Source organism: Limanda limanda, chromosome 22 (genome assembly GCF_963576545.1).
Source record: "Limanda limanda chromosome 22, fLimLim1.1, whole genome shotgun sequence".
NCBI classification, from domain to species: Eukaryota; Metazoa; Chordata; class Actinopteri; order Pleuronectiformes; family Pleuronectidae; genus Limanda; species Limanda limanda.
The window spans coordinates 7744942-7764444 of NC_083657.1; the positions used below are offsets into that span (position 1 = coordinate 7744942).

Consider the following 19503-nt stretch of genomic DNA (forward strand, 5'->3'; position numbering starts at 1 on the left):
ACATTTAAATAAGGATTTGTGATGGTAACTCAAATATTTTTTTTAAAAGGCAATAGAATAAAAAAAATTGATTTGAATATGCTGAGTATGCCATTTATCTTGTATGTATTGTATGTACATGTGTGTGTTGCACGGTTTGTTACTGGGGATCTGACGCCCCCTGATGGTTGTCAACAACAACAACATGTGAAGTGACCGACTCCTCCTTGTTGCTGCATTAATCTGATAATAATATCTGCAGGGGGACAGACCTCACACGAAGCAACAGATCCCTCTTATCAAATACAAGACGTCTGTTTCCTCACATTCAAATTAGGATTACGTTAATGTACGCGCTCTGAAAACCCTAATGGAAGACGTGTGAGGCTTAGAAAGGGGGGAGGAGACATAGACAACATTTATGGGAGGGAGGAGGAGAGACAGCAAACGAGAGAAACGAGAAACAGGTTGGGAAGGAGACGATTGACTCTTTGCTGTGTGGAACCAGGGTTTTCTCTCAGTTTTGTTTTATCCTGCACTTTTCTAGGTGGCCCAGTGAGGACGTCCCAGCAGACAGGTGAGGTTTCAAGATTCCACTCAGCTTCTGTCAGGATTCAAGGGGAAGAAATGGAGTGTTCAGTGTTTGTTAGTCCAGATTTGTGAGTGTCCATGAGGCAGAGGGGAAGAGGAGGCTGGATTCTGTGCTGCTTCTCGTGACCTGTTAACTTGGTTTGGTCTAAATCAGAAACCAGAACATCCTTTTCCTATTTATGTTATGTAGATCAACACAGGCTGTGGGGTTGGACCACCACCCCCTCCCCCAACTTTTCAAAACATGTCGCACCCACTTTTTTTTAATGATATGTCCTGTCAAAGTGCACAAACTGGGTGGTAAACATATGATATACCAATTAAAGCCGTGGTTAAAACTGTGGTTTGCTGACATTTCATGGTGGTAGAATAATACACATTGATTCTGAGGGCAAATGTTGTAATGGGTTGGACTCTTTTGTCATTGTTTCTTTGCAACACCCCCTTCCCTCCTTCCTACCCCTTCCTTTTATTTATTTTTTTCATCACAACCCAACCGCCCCCCTCTTCCTTTCCCTTTCCATTCCAAACAGTTTCCCACAGAGATCCCCTGGGAGTGGACGAGAAAGTGCCCTGAGGTCGGGAAAAAAAGTTCCTCTCCATTGCCATGTCTGCTCCTGGTAAGTGCACTGACCATAAAAGAATGTGCAAAAGACTAATTAAGAGCTGGGATCTCTTCCTGTTTCATAACTTGTAGTTACTTGTTTCTAAAACAGTTTTACTCATCCACTTCTCCTGTTGTTTCATGTTATTGACACAATGTCAGCTATTGTAAAAAGGCCCACACGTCTCAAGTTTCCATCAGTGTTTCCCAGGACTAACTTTTCCTCCGAATGTTGCTGCATAATGAATGAACGCCTTGTCCCACTCCCAGATTCCTCCACCGACCTTGGGTAATTTTATCCTCCACACGAAGGAGAATCTTTGAAAGAAATACCTGAAATGCTTGCGTTTACAAGTACCTCCTCCCCTTTGCATGGAAAATAACATGTGTAGGAGGTGAGAGGTGTCGTCGTGCAGGCATGTCGGCCTGCAGCCTTCCTGTAAACAGCACTGCTTTGAGTTTTTTTTAGGATTTGTTTCCTTGCAAGTGTTAGAAAGGAATGTGGATAGAAATTGAGCAAACGACAAAGCAGTGATCACACACTCGACGTCCTCTTTATGATTTCCGGCTCTTGGTCGAAAGGCAGAAGTGGTGTGACGGTTTGGTGGCCTCATGACTGTAATTCACGGCATATCTTTTGAACCTTTGACATTGCAACACTGCAAGAATCTCACTGTGAAGTCATCCTCCCACCTCTGAGCTGGGCTGTTTGAAGGCTGTGGTTGGTTTTGTCCTGACAAGGAAACAAAAAACCAGTTTTGTGTGTTGTGAGTCAGCACCATTACATGGCACTAAATTCTGTTTGTACGCAAAACTAATGACGGCAGATTTTCCATCACAGACAAAGTGTAGGAATGCAAGTTAACCCAATGAGCAACAAAGGAGGTCATCGGTGAAGTCCTACTCACAGAAAACTGCCTACATCCTCCAAACTGGCAGAAACCACAGAAACACGAATAAATCATTCCTGAAACATAGTTTAATCTGCAGATCACAGACACATCCTCTGCAGATCTGGAGCTATTCCTCAGTTCATTTAGAAAAACCTCCATGTTAGGTTCAAACAGGGGTAAACACACTCAGGAGACAGATCAATTTGCCCTGCAAGACTATAACGAGAGTAATTAGTAGAAAATTAGGTCTCTGTTATACTGGGAAATGGTTCTTGTGGTCATCAGCTTGATTAACTAATTTCTAAGTCAATTGATTCCATAGAAAATAGTTTAAAAAGTACTTTGTTAGGGATAAAATAACGTTTTTTAAAGTACAGGTCATGACCCCAAGTTGATGTTAAATTTACAATAATTAAACACATTTGCCTCTTTGCCTGCTAAATCATTCAAAGAGCTGTTCAACTAAACTCATTCTTAAATCCTCTTTTAATTTAAGAAAATTACAACTTCTTCTTATTAAATATTCAAGGAGAAATAGAGAAAATGGATCATAACTAAGGACTGAACTTTGAACACTTTTAGACCCTGTTCAGACTTGGTATTCACTTCCTTTCTGAGTGACGCAATAGTGGACAACTCAAAGTGCAGGTGTGAAAACAACACGCATTGAGTATGTATATGGGATCTGATCGCTCAGGTCATGCAAACTTTCGGAATCGAACCACCGACCCTCCCATTCGTCACCAACTTCCTCTACCTCCTGAAACCACAGCCACTGATAACATCTGTTTGTCGGCACATGACCATGACCAGAATTTCACTAAATTACACACCGACGTCCTCATGCGTCTCTTTGTCACAGCCACTCCTTTGACACAATCCACATGTCATCAGTTCTGGCTTTTTATTTTTTTACTACTCGACACTGAAGTACAGGCTTTGCTTCTTAAGAGCCAAGATTGAGCCACTAGGCTGTGACTTAAAGTTGACGTAAGAAATCTTAAGCAGTGTCACTGTCATCAGGCAGTAGCTCTGCTTTATGAAGCTTTTTCAGTTCACTAAACCCACTTCTTCACTATCATTAGTATTTACCATAAAGACGTGACAGATATAAACCCACTGATCCAGAGCCGGCCCTCCCAGTAAGCCACCTGAGCTGCTGCTGAGGGCCCCATAGCCACCAGAGTTTAAAACAAATCAACCTTATGTATGATTTAATTATAATGATTTGGAATTCATGAATGTGAATAAGGTTTCTAAGTGTTTCCAAACGCTTTGGGCCTTCATACTCAGAGGGTTGTCCCAGAGTAGAGCTGTTGCTGTGCTGGTCGTCCAGTATTCCCAGGGCTGTTTACTTGCCCTCCGGTAAGTGCTCCACTCTGTGGCTCTGCTAATAAGTAGCTTATTGGCTCTGTGGTCCCAGCGGGGAAAGTAGGATGATCCGCAGTCACCGTTGCTAGGAGCACGGAGCAGCTGCTATTAGCCAGGACACACAGATCATGACTTCCTCCGTCTGTGTCGGTGTGCTGCAGTGTTGACACTAGAGCTGGTTTCTGCCCTATTTCATTTTTTAACATTATCGGCAGGTAAGGAATTGAAACTCACAACTGGTGGAGACATAATTGCACTATTCCGAGAAACATTGTGTGGAAACAAGAAGTGGTTTAACGTTTTTTTGTCTAAATTGTATTTTATACTGTTTTTTTCTTCTATATTCAGTGTTTCATGGTTTCATTGAACATCTGTTGCCTCTACCTTGAGCTACTAGTGTCTGAGTGTGAGTGTGGTTGTAAGTGTGAGTGTCTGATAAAAGTGGAGTGCATCTGGATTTACTGCTTTAGGTGGACTTTGACCTAATATCCCTGTCTTTTATTTTTCCAGATTACCCAGGCTCCTACAACCAGCCACCCTATGCCATGCCTCAGCAAGGCGGCCAATCCGTTGCCCCTTATCCTGTTCCTCAGGGAGGGTATGGAGATCCGGGTCAAGCTCCTCCCCCAGGCTTCAATATGGGCTACAACCAAGGCCCGCCTCCAGTCATGTACCAGCCAGGACCAGTCGTCACAGCTCCAGGGCAAGAGTATGGAGGACCTCCCCAGGCAATCTCCCCGGCCCCGGCCCATGGGCAAGCTGCATCTCCGGTTGGGGTTCCTCCGGGGCTGGAGTACCTCGCACAGGTCTGGAAAAAACACAACTTTAGGTCTTGATAACAATAGTGATGCTGTAACATCTGTTTTAATTTTAGAAGTGGATTACAAGATGGAATACTCATGTACCACTCCTTCATTTCAGGGATTTGTTTCGTCTTTGTTTCCTCTCTTTTCTTTACCAGCTCACTTGACTCGTAGGGATTATTCTTCACAATTGAGATAATCTGAGGGTGTTTTGTGTTTACGCCCTAAAAACCTACAGTGCTTGATAGGGTTGGATGATATGGTCTGAAATCAGTGAAGGTTGTGGTTTATGACTCCTTGTTTATGATGAGAGAATAACAAAACCTGTCACTAATCTGATGTATATCATTAACATGTGATACCTCCTCCCGCTGTCAATATATCAGGATCAATATTGGACTTTTGTTATATTTCTATTAGCGAAAAAATCACATATTGATAGTTATAGATATTCAGGGACTAGAACCGACAACAGTAAATTGTAGTGAGCTATGGTTGAACTCAGAAAAGAGGAGTGATGTGACTTTACTTTTCAGTTTCTCTCTTAAAACAATGTGGTGTGACCTCTGGCCTCTCAGACGTCTGAACTTCCCACCCGGCATTGTTCTTCTTAAAAACACTAACTCGGTTTGTTTCCTCTGTCCAGATCCACTTGAAACTTAAATAGAGTTTCAACAAAAACAACAACTTGTTTTCAGGGCTCTCTATGTATTCAGAACATAGGAAATACAATTTACAGTTGAGTTAGTCTGTGGCTTTTAGGGAAATTCATGAGCCGAGTTACTTTGCATTGCAAATAAGGGAAGTGTTTGCAGCCTTTGTTTTGTTTTCAGTAGAATTTCCCTTTCACTCTTGATGATGATCATATTACTACTTATTCTCTTTAAATTTTTAGTGTGTGTTTCTCACGTAGTTTCTCCTTTGGGGTTTCAGATCGATCAAATCCTGATTCACCAGAAAGTGGAACTCCTGGAAGGTAAGTCGTGCTGATTGCTCATGCAGTCATATTCACTCTTTGTGGACAGGGCGTAAAAAACTGCCATTTTAAACCTCTCAATAGAAATCATAATAATATTATTCACATTCTTTCCTTATCAAAACTTTGTTATTCACCGTTGCCGCCCTTTTTTCCTTTTCCCCTTCCCTTGCCAACCAGCTTTCATCGGGTTTGAGACCAACAACCAGTACGAGATAAAGAACAGTCTGGGCCAAAAGATCTACAAGGCCAAAGAGAAGAACGACTGCTGCACCAGGAACTGCTGCGGCTCGCTGCGCAGCTTCGACATGAAGATCAAGGACACGATGGACCAGGAGGTGATCCGCCTGGTCCGGCCGTTCCGCTGCGTCTCCTGCTGGTGTCCCTGCTGTCTGCAAGAGGTACGAGTGTCTGGAGGTCAAAGGTCGCTGTTAACAGCCTCACTATATATTGAACTACCGCACCAATGTCAATAATTTCACAATTCAAAAAGTTTATTCAGCACCAAATCACCCTGATTACTCACTCCAGGTATTGATAAACTCTCTAATGTGTAATTTATATTTTCAATACGCCCGCCGAGGCGATTGTCCACCATAACCGATGTTGTTAATAATTAATCGATGACAACTTTCTGGGGAATTTGTGGTTCAAGAGATTAAACCGATCATTTGTTGAAGCAGTCGATTCACACTTTAGCTTTGCTTGTACAGACCCCACAGGAAAAGAAACTCAGGCAAAAAGTGGACAGGCTGAATTTATAAATAGGAGTATAGAGTAGGAGTACGGGAGTACAGGTTCAGAATTTTAATGTGTTATTACTTACTTACTCTAATGTTCAGAACACTTTAGTCATGTGACATCACAATGCCCCAGAAGGATTAACTGGACGTCTGATGAGTCATTTCGAATTTTAAAGTAGTCGTACAACAATACTGGAGTTTACTTTGAAACCCGCCTCGGTTTTTCCTGCCTTCACCCTGTGTTGCTGTCGAGTGGCTGAATGGCGTTTGTTAAATCTATAAATGGCCCCATTGTCCCGACTATCTCCCCCACTCCTCTGCCATCCCTCCACCTCTGAGACCTTTCTCTCTCTCTCTACGCTTAATGACCGAGTTGGCATCGACCGGCTACCGTGCGTTTCCAAACGGTCGCAGACTCCGGCTCCTCCACGGTCACACACTACAGGGCTGTTTGCTGAGCCGCCCGGAGCCATGTGAGATGTATTACCTTTGTTAGGTGATGTCACAATGGAGCAGTCAAGAGTCCTCACTTATCATTCCTGCTGTCTCGTGTGATCTGCTGGCTTGCCCTGTTTTGATTTATTGCTTTATTTATAGCTGACAGTGTCAAGGGACGAGGTCGCATTTTACGGTTCCATGTGTATCAATGTTAATATTTATGTTTTAACCCTGTGACCTGCAGATGGAGGTCCAGGCACCGCCCGGCACCACCATAGGCTACGTGAAACAGCTCTGGCATCCTTTCCTGCCTCGGTTCTCCATCCAGGGAGCGAACAAGGAGTCGCTGCTGGTACTGGAAGGGCCGTGCTTCGCCTGCAACTGCTGTGGGGATGTCAACTTTGAGGTGAGAGAACTGTTGTTCGTCTATTACTGATAAATTAGTAGTTAAAACAATGTTCTTTGGCCGAAAGGGAATTATATGACATTTTTGGGAAAATACACTTATTTGCTTTGTTGCAGAGTCTAATGAGAAGACTAATGCTCCTTTCATTCCTGGCAATTAAATATCCACCTTCCAATGCCCTTACAGCTCACTAATGAACTCTGATTGAATTTCCACCGATTGTCTTTCAAACTAAATGTAAAGGCTTATTAAATAAAAAGCATGTTAAATGGGCCCTGTTTAGATCTGGCACATTTGGAAGTGGTTAAAGCATTTTTCTATTAGCAGTGTGACCGCATATTTGTTCCTGGCCTGATGTCCTCTACAGTTTCATAATGAACCAGAAATATTTTTACACTTCTCACTGGTTTATGTATTTGTGGCGACCTACTATTAATATCCTGTTTCATCATAGAGCCTTTCCTTCCATAAGTGACCTTTAGAGATGCTTGCTAACCTTTGGACCACGCTAGCTTTATGCCTGTTGGCTGAAGCTGATCTTTATCCGATGTGAGCGGAATCAATCTTCTTGTCTAACTCCTAGCAAGAGAGAATAAACATTTTTAACCAAAAAACACTATTTCTCAAAACAAAACGTGGTAGTTTCATATGAGTCCTAGTTTGGTGTTTTTTGGAAATACCTGCACCCTCATGCTCCACAGTTTAGAGGCTGTTCTTTATCACTGCTCTTTTTGTGTCGCAGCTGAAGGGGAAAGATGGAGGCAAGCCCATCGGTCGCATCAGCAAGCAGTGGAGCGGTCTCCTGAAGGAGGTCTTCACCGACACGGACAACTTTGGCATCCAGTTCCCGCTGGACTTGGACGTGAAGATGAAAGCTGTGCTCATGGGAGCCTGCTTCCTCATCGTAAGTCGTAATCTTATCGAACGACACAGAATTCTCCCGAGTGGGATCTTGCTGAATCGTGACCTTTTCCTTGCTTGTTCACACCTTTCAGGATTTCATGTTTTTCGAGAAAGTGGGCGAGGCCAACCAGCGCAGCAGCGTGTTTTCATAACAGAGGAGAAAGAAAGGACGGGGGAACAACAGCATGGGAGGAAGGACTGTATCCAGTTATGCATGCTCTCTGTGTTTATGTACTTTTTCTTATTTCTTTTTTAATCTTCACAAGATTCCAGCCAATATGGTGCTAACACCACATGTTCAGACCAATATCAGCCAATGAACCGTGATTCCAGCCGTCTGACGCCATGTTGCCTTACACTCCTTGTCAAAAGAAACCAACTTAACCTCCATGTTTTTTTCAGTGCCTACTAAAAAGAGAATTATTAGCAAATATGTACACACGGAGATTTTGAATTTCTCTATGCTGCACTGGTATTGACTTTTCATTATTTATGCTCTGCGTTTAGCGATTATTATTGCACTTTTATACATTCTTGGAGAGAAGAATAGACCAGACAGAAGCAGGCGGTCGCTCCACCACTTTGGTCAAGACTGAAATATTTCAACAACCTCCGGATGAATTGTCGTGTAGTTCTGAACAGACTGTCATGGTCCGCAGAGGACGAACTTTGGTCATCGCAAACTTCAGCTCAGAATCTGTGTGACCCAATACCCTTTTTTTTAGCAAGTGCATGCTAACATTTAGCTTGAAGCGCTGCTCAGCCACAGACTCCTAGAGCTGATAGTATCCCCTAAGTAAACGCTGCAGACTTTATCTTATAACTTATAAAAACAACTTAAGTACTACCGGCAGTAATATATTGTTATTTAGCTTGTGAACGCTGCCACCTGACGCATTTGTAGCCAGAGGTGGTGAAGCCATGGTATAGAGATACCATCTATACCTGTGCTCGACCAATCACGATTTATTTGACTTCTACTTTGAATTTTTATTCTGGTCCGTTTCTCATCCACTAACAGTGACGAGGCGGGTTTTATGATCTATTCTGTGTCTAGCCACTAGGGGATGATCAAGATGTTTACATCACAGCCATGACGTCCCTCTTTCTCTAAAGTCTATGGGTGTGACAGTGAGACCAATGGGAGGATGTTGAATATCTTGTCAGTGTTGACGCATGCGCTGACAGTATTTACCAAAGTGCTCCTTCTCTAGCCTGGTCTGCATAATCTGAACAGAACTGTAGCTCTTCTGTGTTGTAGTTGTTGCCGTGGAGACCGGTGCTACAGTCAAGCCTGGCCCTCCAATTTCTCCAGATGCAACTGCTTTTGTCCTAGAGACAATGTGATGGAAAGTGGAAAAAAATGGGAAAGGAAATAAGAAAGCAGAAGTTGGGGGTTGGTGAATGTCGATCTGACGTTTAGGGGGAAAAAATGACTGTGCGTAAAAAGTGAGGTGACTAAGGAAATGTTCTGTTGTATCTGCAGAGTGACCTGAACGGCAGATTAATGTTGATTATTGCTATTTTATTCATATAATCATCCTCATGAAATAACATGGGCGTGCCTCCATTGGGGCTCGGATGCCACTACTGCTTTTCAATCCAAACTCTGTATTGCACTGTCTGTAACTGTGTCTCATTATATGTGCAAACTGTATATAAACAACCATTCATCTGTCTGCAGTTGGACCTCTGAGGATGTAGAGAACACATTTGTTCATCGGGTCAGGTTCATCTGCAGATTGTGCCTTTTCGAATCAGTTGAATCTGCAGCCGACAGCACTAGTACGCATATTTGTGCTACTTTCCTTTAATGTGTGTCTTGTGATTGTTATATACTTTTTTTTACATAAAGAATACGATGTAGTTGTTCAAGTGCTTGAGTTCCTCTCCTTCAGTGCTTCTCTAGGAAAGTCTGGGGAACACCCACATCTGGTTTTACTTGGGGACAAAATGGTTGTTGTATCAGAGGAAAATCCAGTAACAGAAAGCTCTACTGCTTGTACTGGGTCACTCTCCCAGTACAAAACGCTCTTCTCTAGTTACAGCATCAGCTTCCCCTCTGTTTTGTCTGCTCGCTTTTATCATACAGATTATAGCCATGCTCCGCTTTAGCTGCCATAAGAGACAAAACCTCCCTTTTCTGTTTCGATACTGAGTCTGACTGCTCCACCTCCTGCAAACCAACGAGTACTACATGTGGAAGTGTTTAAGGAGCATGTCTGAACATGTCACTGTGCAGCATCAGTTCTCCTGTGGAATCATTTAGAAATGAACTGTCCCTCTCATAATATAAAATCCTCAAGTTCCTTTTATACTGAAAAATTGGTTTATCACCTGTTTTTGTATTTATTTACTATGCTTATTTACACAATCTAAGCTGATATACATACCTGAAATGTGTCGTCTTTAAGGATATTTCCAAGCAAGCTTTCATACTCCATTCAGTACAATGTAATGCTCGGGAATACAACAACATTAATATTCAAATTCCCAATTAAATGGAATGTTAAACCGTAATGCATAAATTCATCATGGTGAATCCTGTGAAAACCTTAAAAAATATGTTATTCTTACTATAATGAAAATATATTGGATTGTTTTAATTCTTTGAAAAAAAACACCGTCTACTTCTTTGTAAAAACCTGATGCCCAATTACCCACAATGCAACTCAATGGACTTCAATGTGTAAAATCAGATCAGAGCAGATCATCACTTTTATTCAACAGAATAATAATTTCTAACACAATATATACAAACTCATTCAGGTACAAAAACTATTTGCAGCTAATGTAATGTGCAGGATAACGTCTCGGTGAAAATACAAATTCAACACAAAATAAAAACATTCGAGTCATTGTGCATTTTGCTTTTTAAATTCGTCCGTCTTCATTTTCCTGGAGTAAACGTCCACACAGTTTCCACATCGAGGTCGTGTGTGTGTGTGAGCACGTGTCAGTTTGTTCACGTTCAGCAGGACGTCGCTGAGAAAGTCAAACGTCCACTTATTTACAAAAGTCAAATCGGCCTCAGACGCGCCGCTCTGCGCTGAATTGAGGTCGCTCCCTCTCTGCCGAGCTGGTCCTGTCCTCCCGGGACGATCGGATCAGGTAGCGGCTGGCCCCCTGCAGGTTCCACTGGTAACGGGAGAGGATCCTCAGGCAGTCGTCTCTGGAGCAGAGGCTCAGCGAGTACAGCTGCTCGAACTGGGGGGGGGGAGAGACAAGAGGACATCAACGTTTTCCTCTAGTTGTGAACTCCAAAAAACCTCCACACTCAATTCAGTGGATATTTACCAGAGTTCATGCCTGAAAACAGCTTTAATGTCTCATGTAAATTACTTTTTTGTCTTTTTGTTGAAAGGTGCTGTACATGTGTGTATTATAAGTCGGTTCAAACAGCAGAAACAGGTAGTTTTTGTGTTTTCTTCATGGTTCAGACCTTGAGTTGTTGCTCAGCTCGCACCGGGTTCCATTCAGAGCGCTGTAGTGCAGCATGAACCTCCTCAGTGGTCACTCCGTGCACCGACTCCATGATCTGACCAGAGCACAGCATTTTATTTTATACCGTTTTTTAGTTCCAAAATATTCACTAAATTTTTCCTGTAGAAAAAACTCATCAATATGAAATCACATCTCATACCTGTCCGATGAGACCTTCCCTCGTGTTCTGCACATGTGGCGACTTCTCACGTTCCCTGGTTCTCTCTCTCTCCCTGTTGTCCACCTCGTCCAGCTGAGGGGTCGAGCGAGCCAAGAAGGCCATCTTGGCCAGGTTGGAGCCCTGCGGAGGCTGGGGGGGTGGCTGTGTCGGTGGCTGTGGCGGAGGGGGCAGGATCAACTGAGCGGGCCGGGTGGCGCCTGGGGGGGGTATGATCATGGGCCTCCTCTGGGACTTGTTCAGGCGCTTCGGGTTGGGGGGCGGCGGTCGAGGCGGGGGGTTGATACTGGCCTCGCTGAAGCGACGGGTGTCCTGCTGCATCACGACGTTGTGAGCTGCCATCATGGGGGGCATGAGTCTGCCATGCTGGTCCACTCGGATCATCCCGCCTGTGTTAGCCCGAGGCCGCATCCCGCCGAGGACCGACTCCAGGCTCTTAGACAACCCTGAAGACACAGAGAGTCGTAAGAAATACACAATGACAGAATCAATGCTGAGAGAATAAACCTGGTTTAGCCTAAAAAGGCCACTAGGGGGCAGACTGGTCAAATGTGACTGAATGAGTGAGTAGTTTGACAAACAAACCTTGGGAAGCCAAGTGATTTATGGGAGATAATGGGATTAAGTGAAATGAAAATAATTATAAAAAATATATAATTTAAATAATAAGCAAGTAGGTAGTAGGTCATGGTCAATGTATTTATAAAGATATTTATAAAGACCCTTGAAAGCTCTTTAAATTAAGATTAAGATTAAGATACATTTATTTGTCCCAAACAAATGCACAGACATGCACAGGCACACTCATGCGAGGAGGGAAATTGAACCTCTGCTTTTAACCCATCTGGTGCAGGACACACAGAGCAGTGGGCAGCCATGTACGGCACCCGGGGAGCAGATGTTGGGGGAGTAAGGTGCCTTGCTCAGGGGCACTAGACAGGGTAGGGAGAACCCTCTTGGATTTTTGGACAGATCAATCCAGGTTCGTCTTTTTGTTGTTTCTCCGTGGAGTCGAACCAGAGACGAACCAGAGACCTTTTCTGCCCATAGTCCAAGTTTCCAAGCCACTAGTCCATCGCCTCTCCATTCCATTACAGTACAAGTTGCTGTCACTCATTCCTGCACACATTCAGTAACTTGCCCAAGGTAACATGTAGACTGGAGGTACTGGGATCGAACCACCAACCTTCTAGGTTTGGTTGGTAGAATTTTCCATTCTACAAACCAAGGTCCTGCTGCTTTCAGACCAGGACCAAGACAATATTATAATACCAGGAGGTTCTATCCTGCTGCTGACGTTATATTGTCTGATGGTCTTTGCAGCTCCACTCATGTTCTGTTTGTGTTTTCAGTCCCTACCTGCCATTTTCTGCAGATTGGATCCTTCCTTCTCTCTGACAGGGTTCGTCCTCCAGCTGCCGCTGCTGCACAGGTCACAAACATGAACATGTTAGTTTGACAACTTCGACTCACAGAGTGACAGCAGGTGAAAGGTCACCGCTGCAGTCTGGTTATCTTTCTGTAATAAAGCTCAGGGACTTGGGCAGCGGAGGTGGGAGTTTATGATAATGATTAAGGCAGAGGAAAAAAAAAGGGAAAATTTGTTGGTGTATTTTGTGCAAAGGAACCCAAACCGAGCCCAATGCTTTTCCCCATTTCAGACACGTGTAAAATATCAAGTAGATAAATGAGCCCAGGTAAATCATAGAGGAGAATGAGGGGTGTGACTGACTCGTCCGGGATGTCCTGTCCTCTCCAGCCGCGTTCGGGGATGATTTCTCCGTGGCCGATGTGCTGCAGACTTCCCTTCAGAGGCGCCGAGATGTGGACCGAACTGGGGGGGGCAACAGTGACACCAGGAGGGAGCAGCGGTGCGGCGAGGCTCGCAGGAAACCAGCCGACTGTGAGCGTCCTCTGGTTCTGGCCTCTCCACTCGCTCAGCTCCAGACTGCAGAGACACGGTGAACTTAGTTTAACTTAGTTTAACTTCGGCTGAACAGAAGCACAGAGACTTCTTAAGGTTAAGAGAAGCTACTCGTCATTCCAGATCTGTAAGGGTTGAACTAATCACTGTCAAATACCAAGGATTCCATTGGTATTCCAAGGAGATCAAGTTTGGAATGCAGCCTTAATTAAAACACTTTTCTCATCTGAACAAAAGCCCATTGTGTCTGCCAAAGTTTTGCCTATTCTCTCACTCACCCGTGATCTATGACCGCCACAAGGTCGTTGGCCACCAGGGGGAGTTTTCTGGGTTCCGAGAAGTCCCGTGTCACTTGCACCTCCATTGGTTTCGCCTGTGGAAAAGCGGAAAAACAATTAAACAAAATAAAAAAATCACAGAATCTTCTCTTTGGTCCATCACCAGCCACAATTGAGTCTTTCTGCATATTTCCAGACCTCGGTCACCAGGGTGGCGAGCTTTGCGAAGGCGGGTCTGTCAGCGGCGTTGCAGGCCCAGCACATCCTCATGACGGCGTACAGCTCCTGAGGACAGTCCGGCGGTTTCTCCAGGCGCTCGCCCTCCCGCTCCACGCGCCACAAAATCTACATCCAAGGGAGCACACGTCAGGAACACTGGAACGCTGAGTCACAGACAAACAGTGTCGGGGTGGGGACACACATTCCACACACGCAGACAAACACGCAGACTGGCATGGAGACAAAAAAGGGAAAAGGGAATGTTCAGATGGAGCCGACAAGCTGGTACCTGTCGCCCGGTCAGCCCGAACCACGGCTCCTCGCAGTACGTGAACATCTCCCACAGCGTGACGCCGAACATCCACACGTCTGAGGCGTGGGAGAAGGAGCCGACGCGAAGACTCTCTGGAGCACACCTGTAAAGACACAGCATTTAGACAAGACCAGGAGGAAAGTGGGAATTTTAAGTCCCATGATTTCCACGGGCCCTCACCACGCGAATGGGATGCGCCTGTGAGCCGACATGACGTAGTGATCGGCCTCTTCGCTCAGACCTCTCATCAGGCCAAAGTCTCCGATCTTCACCATCTCCCTGGACGCCAGCAGCACGTTTCTGGCAGCCAGGTCCCGGTGGATGAACCTCCTGGTCTCCAGGTAATCCATCCCCGCCACGATCTGGGTGGCAAAGAGCCAGAGGCGGACGAGCGGGTAATGGTACTGATGTGAGCGCAGGGTGTCGTACAGTGAACCCAGAGGAGCCAGCTCTGTCACCTGGAGGATGGAGATATGGGTCAGTGTGTATTCCAGCTCCTAGTTTTACTCACTCACTTGATTGTTTGATTCAAAACATCCCGTCGTACCATCTTGAGCGGCTGAGTGAGCACCACGCCGTACAGCCGGATGATGTTGGGGTGATCCAGCGACTGCATGGTGGTGACTTCCTTCAGGAAGTCGGTCAGCGTGTCCGACTGCCGGGATAAACTGCTCCTCAGGGACTTCACTGCGACAGGGAGCTGAGAGGAGACGAGAGGGTCAGTGCCAACACAGTGGGTTTTAAATCTCATTATGTCAAGTACAGTAGATAAATGTATTTGTATCCATGCACACAGAAATCCACATATAAGTCATTAAGCATGTTGAATGTTGTGGTGACGTTACATACTAAGGTACATGATATGAGCATCTATATCGATGATATTAAGATATGGTTCCTCACCACTCTCCCGGTGGGCGTGTGCCACTCTCCCCTCTTCACCACCCCGAAGGACCCGGAGCCCAGCTTCTCTCCCAGGACCAACTCAGTGTCCTGTATCAGAGAGGGGAGAGCTCGGCCGCCGCCCTCCTGGGATCGGAAACTGGTCTTGTGGCGTTTCAGAGCATCCCATAATCTTCGTTGTGCTGGAAGAAGAAGATTAACGTTACTATCAGTTATTTTGCAGATAAACAAGAAAGACAGAGGCATCACGGAAGAGACGTTGTCATCGTAGCTTAAAAATATCCTGTTAGTTAAATCAAGTGGCTGAGCAAAGGGAATCTGTTTAACTTTGGCTGCTGATTGTGGTCAAATTAAATAAACACTAACTCGTTAACTCCATCAGGTGATGAAGGGAGAGAGAAAAATCAAGTAAATGCTAAAATGATCAATGAAGCCATCAATACTGTAAATGGCTGATTAGAGGTTTAAACAGGAGACAATGCTTTGGTGCTAAAACTAATTAAATCTCTTCTCTGTCTTGTGATTAACATCCATCACTGAGACAAAGGGGAAATCCTCTGTGGTTGTATCAACTCTCAGCCGACGTGCACGATCAGAGGGGACGGAGCAGGCTCACCGGGTTTGCTGATTCCTATCTGCTCCAGATCAGACTCCTTGACGTAGGTGAAGTGCTCGATGCAGGTGATGTTGAGGCCGTCTCTGACGCGCAGGTAGAACTTCTCCAACTGGACCTCGGCCAGGAGGTGAAGCAGCCATTGAGTGTCCTGGTCCATCAGCGTGACCGGGCTGACCTCCCTTTAGGGGTCAAAGGTCAAAAGTTTACAAGAAGCAAGGTTTTCTGTAAGGCTATCCAGTCCAAGGATCTAAGACACACATCAAAATGCAATTCTAGCTTTACTATGGTTGTTTCTGCATCTTCCTCATTCCTTTTAAGAGCCTGTTAAACAATAACTTGCTCATGAGGTTACCATGGAAACCAAACAAAAATGTTCAGCTTTTAGTCGTGAGCATGTGCTGTTTTTTTATTCTTTCTGTTATTGTGCCGTGTGAACAATGACGATGATCTTAGAGGACGTACAGTGGAAGCTAAATCCAATAAACCAATACCAGAAATAAATAATATAGATACATATATACTATATAATATATACGTAATATAGATACAAGAAAATATATAACATACAAAATAGAAAACTGGACAAATGAAACTTAATGGGGGTGTGCCTTCATATAACTTCAATAACATTACAAAGGGAAAATAGATTTGACAGAAAATGGCGTTATACAAATCAATCTTTCACTCTCATATTTGAATCAACTTGTCTTGTTATTGTTATCTTTAAGCCATTATTTAAACAAGAGCTGACGATCCTGCAGGGAATCTTTCAGCAGCTTGAAAAACTAAGAGGCATGAGTCTGTGGTTTGGGGGCACCAGTCGGACCGGATTCTGTTCACACAGAATTCACTGTAACAGCAGGAGACACAAGGTGGCAGATTAAACTGGCATGAGGCCGGTTGGAGGATTCCTTTTCATCTTCACGTCTCCTACTGATACATTAAAGAGAGTGCCCGGCCACAAGTGCAACCACGAGGATGATTAAGCCACTAAATAAAAAACTAAATCACAGCAATTACCCCTGAAGTCACTGAAGGCTTGTTCGGCCGTAAAACACCTGCTTATCAGTGAGCCGAGCCCAGAAGCTATGAGTCAGGGAAGCTCTTCAACATTCCCATGTCAGCTGAAAAAGAACAACGTTGACGTCCCAGCTAAACTTCTTGCAGGGCTACATTGTCTTTTGCAAAGCCAGACATGTGCAGGAGAGAACCAGCCCGGGCTTGCATCGACTTCCCAGGGCGACTCCCCGATCTTTAATTACCACATAAAGTGCAACTGAACATGAGGCGAGCTCCCTGCAGGTTGCTCAAAGGGAAAAAAGAGAAACTGGGACACGGACCCTCACTGGTAAACAAACAGAGCTCTGTGATCTTTCTCTCTGTGTGCACACGGATGAATCTTTAACCCGCTCAGCTACTGAAACATCCTCTCAGCGTAATGGCATGTGGGACCAAGTGGCCAACTATTTAATTTAAAGTATAGAGTGACGGATCAACAGCAAGACGTCATATCTGTGAGTTCAAGCTACAGCCAGCAGCGTTCGTTCACCCAGCAGGACAGAGGCGTTGGTTTACTCGGGTGATCCCTGTTTCCTTTTTACTGAGACCAAATCAAGATCAATCCACAGGGCGACACTTCATTTGGACAGGAAAGCAAAACACGCGATCACATTTGAAACACACGTGTCTGTTATCAAAGGGGTGACTGGTGTGCCTACTACAGACCATGAGAGAAGACGTATTCAGATCTTTTATTTGTGTGACAGCAGCTGTGCTGTAATATAAAAAGGATCTACAAATTGATGCAAATCTCTACCTTGAAAAATAGACGCACAAAAAAACAGTATTGTCACGTTGTGGCCGGTGAAAGTGAAGTCAGAAATGTGTTGTTGCTGTTGCAGTCTCCTGAATCATATATTTTAAGCGGTTACTCATTAAACTGTTGCTGTTCTAGGGGGGGGGATTCCCCTCTCAGCTCGGGGGGCCCAGGCAACGGCCGACCCTTTTGCAACGGCCCTGCGTGAACCTGTTAGAAACTGGTTTATTAACTTAATCCAGCACATTGCATAACAACTAATAAACTGATTTTATACCCAGCTCTGAAAAAACAACATTAAGATGTGTATGTCTTAAATAAACATTTACATTTAAAACAGAGACAACTATTCTATCATATTCAACAAATCTGGAGTGAACTTTTACATTATTTTTGTATTTTGTGTATAAAAACAGAAACTTAAGTAGTAACTGTATTAGTAGATTAGAAGGTTAACATTTGCCTTAAAAATATAGTTTATAAAAATAAACTAGACTAGCATAAAATATGAATAAGCACCTCAGGTACCCTACAATTATAATTAAGTGGCCTTCAGGACCTGGCAGTGATTGTTAATCTACTTAATTACAATCTACTATTATGTAAACATGACAATTTAGGATATCTGCCATTAATAAAGCTTATTCACATTATTCTGCAATATGGTTTTAGGGCCTGTGTAATACATGGCACATTATTAATATCATGATATTTCTTTTAAAAACAACATAATGACCTTTGGCTCAATATTTTTACGACCTTTCTCCTCATTTACATTTTTTAAAAAGCCGGATTATTCCACAAAGCTTCTCCAAACTTAGATATTTGTCTCCATCCACTCGGTTCCAGACCCGAGACACTCACCGTTAATCAGAAGAAGTGGCTCCTGGTTCTATCACCACACACACACAACCAGAGACCAGTGATCCATGTAGAAAGCGACGCACGGTTTCATGACAAATCACAACTCTCCTGTGAGTCCTGCATCTGTTTACTAACAAATCTCCATCTCCTGAATCCAAGTGGTTCTGAATCGTGAAGGTCTCCAGGTGTGTGTGTGATTCTTTTCTATGTTTTACGTCCCCGGAAGAAACGAGAAGTGAGTTTGTGTTCTTTACCTGTGTGTCCTCCGCTGCTGACTCCGCCCCTGTCCCCGGTGACTGGGCTGACCACACCCCTTCCTCCCTGACGTGTCTCACCTGAGATTTCCCAACACAACACAACATAACATAACACTACACAACACATAAAAACATGTATTAAACAACAAAGCTCAACACAAGGCGCAACATGAGATTACCAGTCCAGGTATACTATTATTAACTCATGACATAAATCACCAGCACAGCAGCCATGTTGGCTCCAGTGATCTACAGCTATATGATCCAGGTCTAACTGGTTGAAGTGAGGTTATGGCTTGGGTATAAAAATAGTTTCACATCATAAAAACGACAGTAAACTCAGTTGAAGTATGTTGTACTTTATTATTGTTTATTATTACTCATTTTATTTCTTTTATTCTATTTTAAAATACACCAAAGTGGCCATAACTCCAAGCATTGGAATTATTCTGGGAGGTTTAAGGACTTTGTAATTCATTTATTATTAACTGCCTATGAACATGTACAACTACTCACTTGGTGGATTGTAGAAGCAGTCAAAATAAATAATAATAGTTTGTACAAATTTAAGTTTTCAATCAATATCTCATTAAAAAGTATATAGGTTAATAAATGGTGATTCAATAATAGTTCTGCAGTTGTTAAATGCTGCAATTAAGAGAAGTTTCCATCCATCCTTAATAGACTTAAAAGATAAAAACACACTGTGATGATTCTTGAGGATGGTTTTTGCACAACCCCACAACTGATTCTTATTAATGTAGAATTTATATTTTGAACATTGATAGAAGCATCAATATTATAAAGACCTATCAGCTCAACAACGTCTAAAAGGTTGAATTAACAACCTTTAAAAATACTATAAACAAAAACTAAACACTAAAGAAAAGGAAACTGTGAACATATGACTGGGTGTGCCTAATAAACTGGTCCCTGGAGCTTTAA

General features: G+C 43.7%; 2 protein-coding genes across 5 annotated transcripts; one reads left to right on the forward strand and one right to left on the reverse strand.

Moving 5' to 3' along the window:
- Positions 1-249: 249 nt before the first annotated feature.
- Positions 250-9582, forward strand: LOC133028763 (phospholipid scramblase 2-like). Its single transcript, XM_061095793.1, has 8 exons — positions 250-556; positions 1104-1190; positions 3949-4244; positions 5175-5217; positions 5398-5618; positions 6643-6804; positions 7547-7708; positions 7800-9582. The coding sequence occupies exons 2-8, from the start codon at positions 1178-1180 to the stop codon at positions 7857-7859; spliced, it is 957 nt and encodes a 318-aa protein (XP_060951776.1). The 5' UTR covers positions 250-556; positions 1104-1177; the 3' UTR covers positions 7860-9582.
- An 813-nt stretch (positions 9583-10395) lies between these two features.
- On the reverse strand, positions 10396-18571 carry tnk1 (tyrosine kinase, non-receptor, 1). 4 transcript variants are annotated; one of them, XM_061095790.1, is made up of 13 exons: positions 18556-18571; positions 15622-15800; positions 15006-15187; positions 14650-14802; positions 14283-14560; positions 14079-14205; positions 13769-13915; positions 13571-13665; positions 13101-13316; positions 12728-12792; positions 11351-11814; positions 11150-11245; positions 10396-10914 (listed from the first exon to the last, which is right to left on the reverse strand). In XM_061095790.1, the coding sequence occupies exons 2-13, from the start codon at positions 15776-15778 to the stop codon at positions 10738-10740; spliced, it is 2157 nt and encodes a 718-aa protein (XP_060951773.1). In that variant the 5' UTR covers positions 15779-15800; positions 18556-18571; the 3' UTR covers positions 10396-10737. The 4 variants fall into 4 exon arrangements, with proteins under 4 accessions (XP_060951773.1, XP_060951771.1, XP_060951775.1 ...); XM_061095788.1 differs by lacking the exon at positions 18556-18571 and adding an exon at positions 18302-18526; XM_061095792.1 differs by lacking the exon at positions 18556-18571 and adding an exon at positions 16680-16907.
- Between the last annotated feature and the right edge of the window lie 932 nt (positions 18572-19503).

Bases quoted from the DNA above. Each gene is read 5' to 3' on its own strand.
- tnk1 (XM_061095790.1), bottom strand. From the start codon at position 15,778: ATGGACCAGGACACTCAATGGCTGCTTCACCTCCTGGCCGAGGTCCAG. The intron at 14,561-14,649 runs GTACGACGGGAT...TCCATCCTCCAG, and splicing joins TCACTCAGCCGCTCAAGATG to GTGACAGAGCTGGCTCCTCT. The intron at 11,815-12,727 runs GTAGGGACTGAA...CTGTGTCTTCAG, and splicing joins CAATCTGCAGAAAATGGCAG to GGTTGTCTAAGAGCCTGGAG.
- LOC133028763 (XM_061095793.1), top strand. The intron at 5,218-5,397 runs GTAAGTCGTGCT...CTTGCCAACCAG, and splicing joins GAAAGTGGAACTCCTGGAAG to CTTTCATCGGGTTTGAGACC. The intron at 7,709-7,799 runs GTAAGTCGTAAT...CACACCTTTCAG, and splicing joins TGGGAGCCTGCTTCCTCATC to GATTTCATGTTTTTCGAGAA.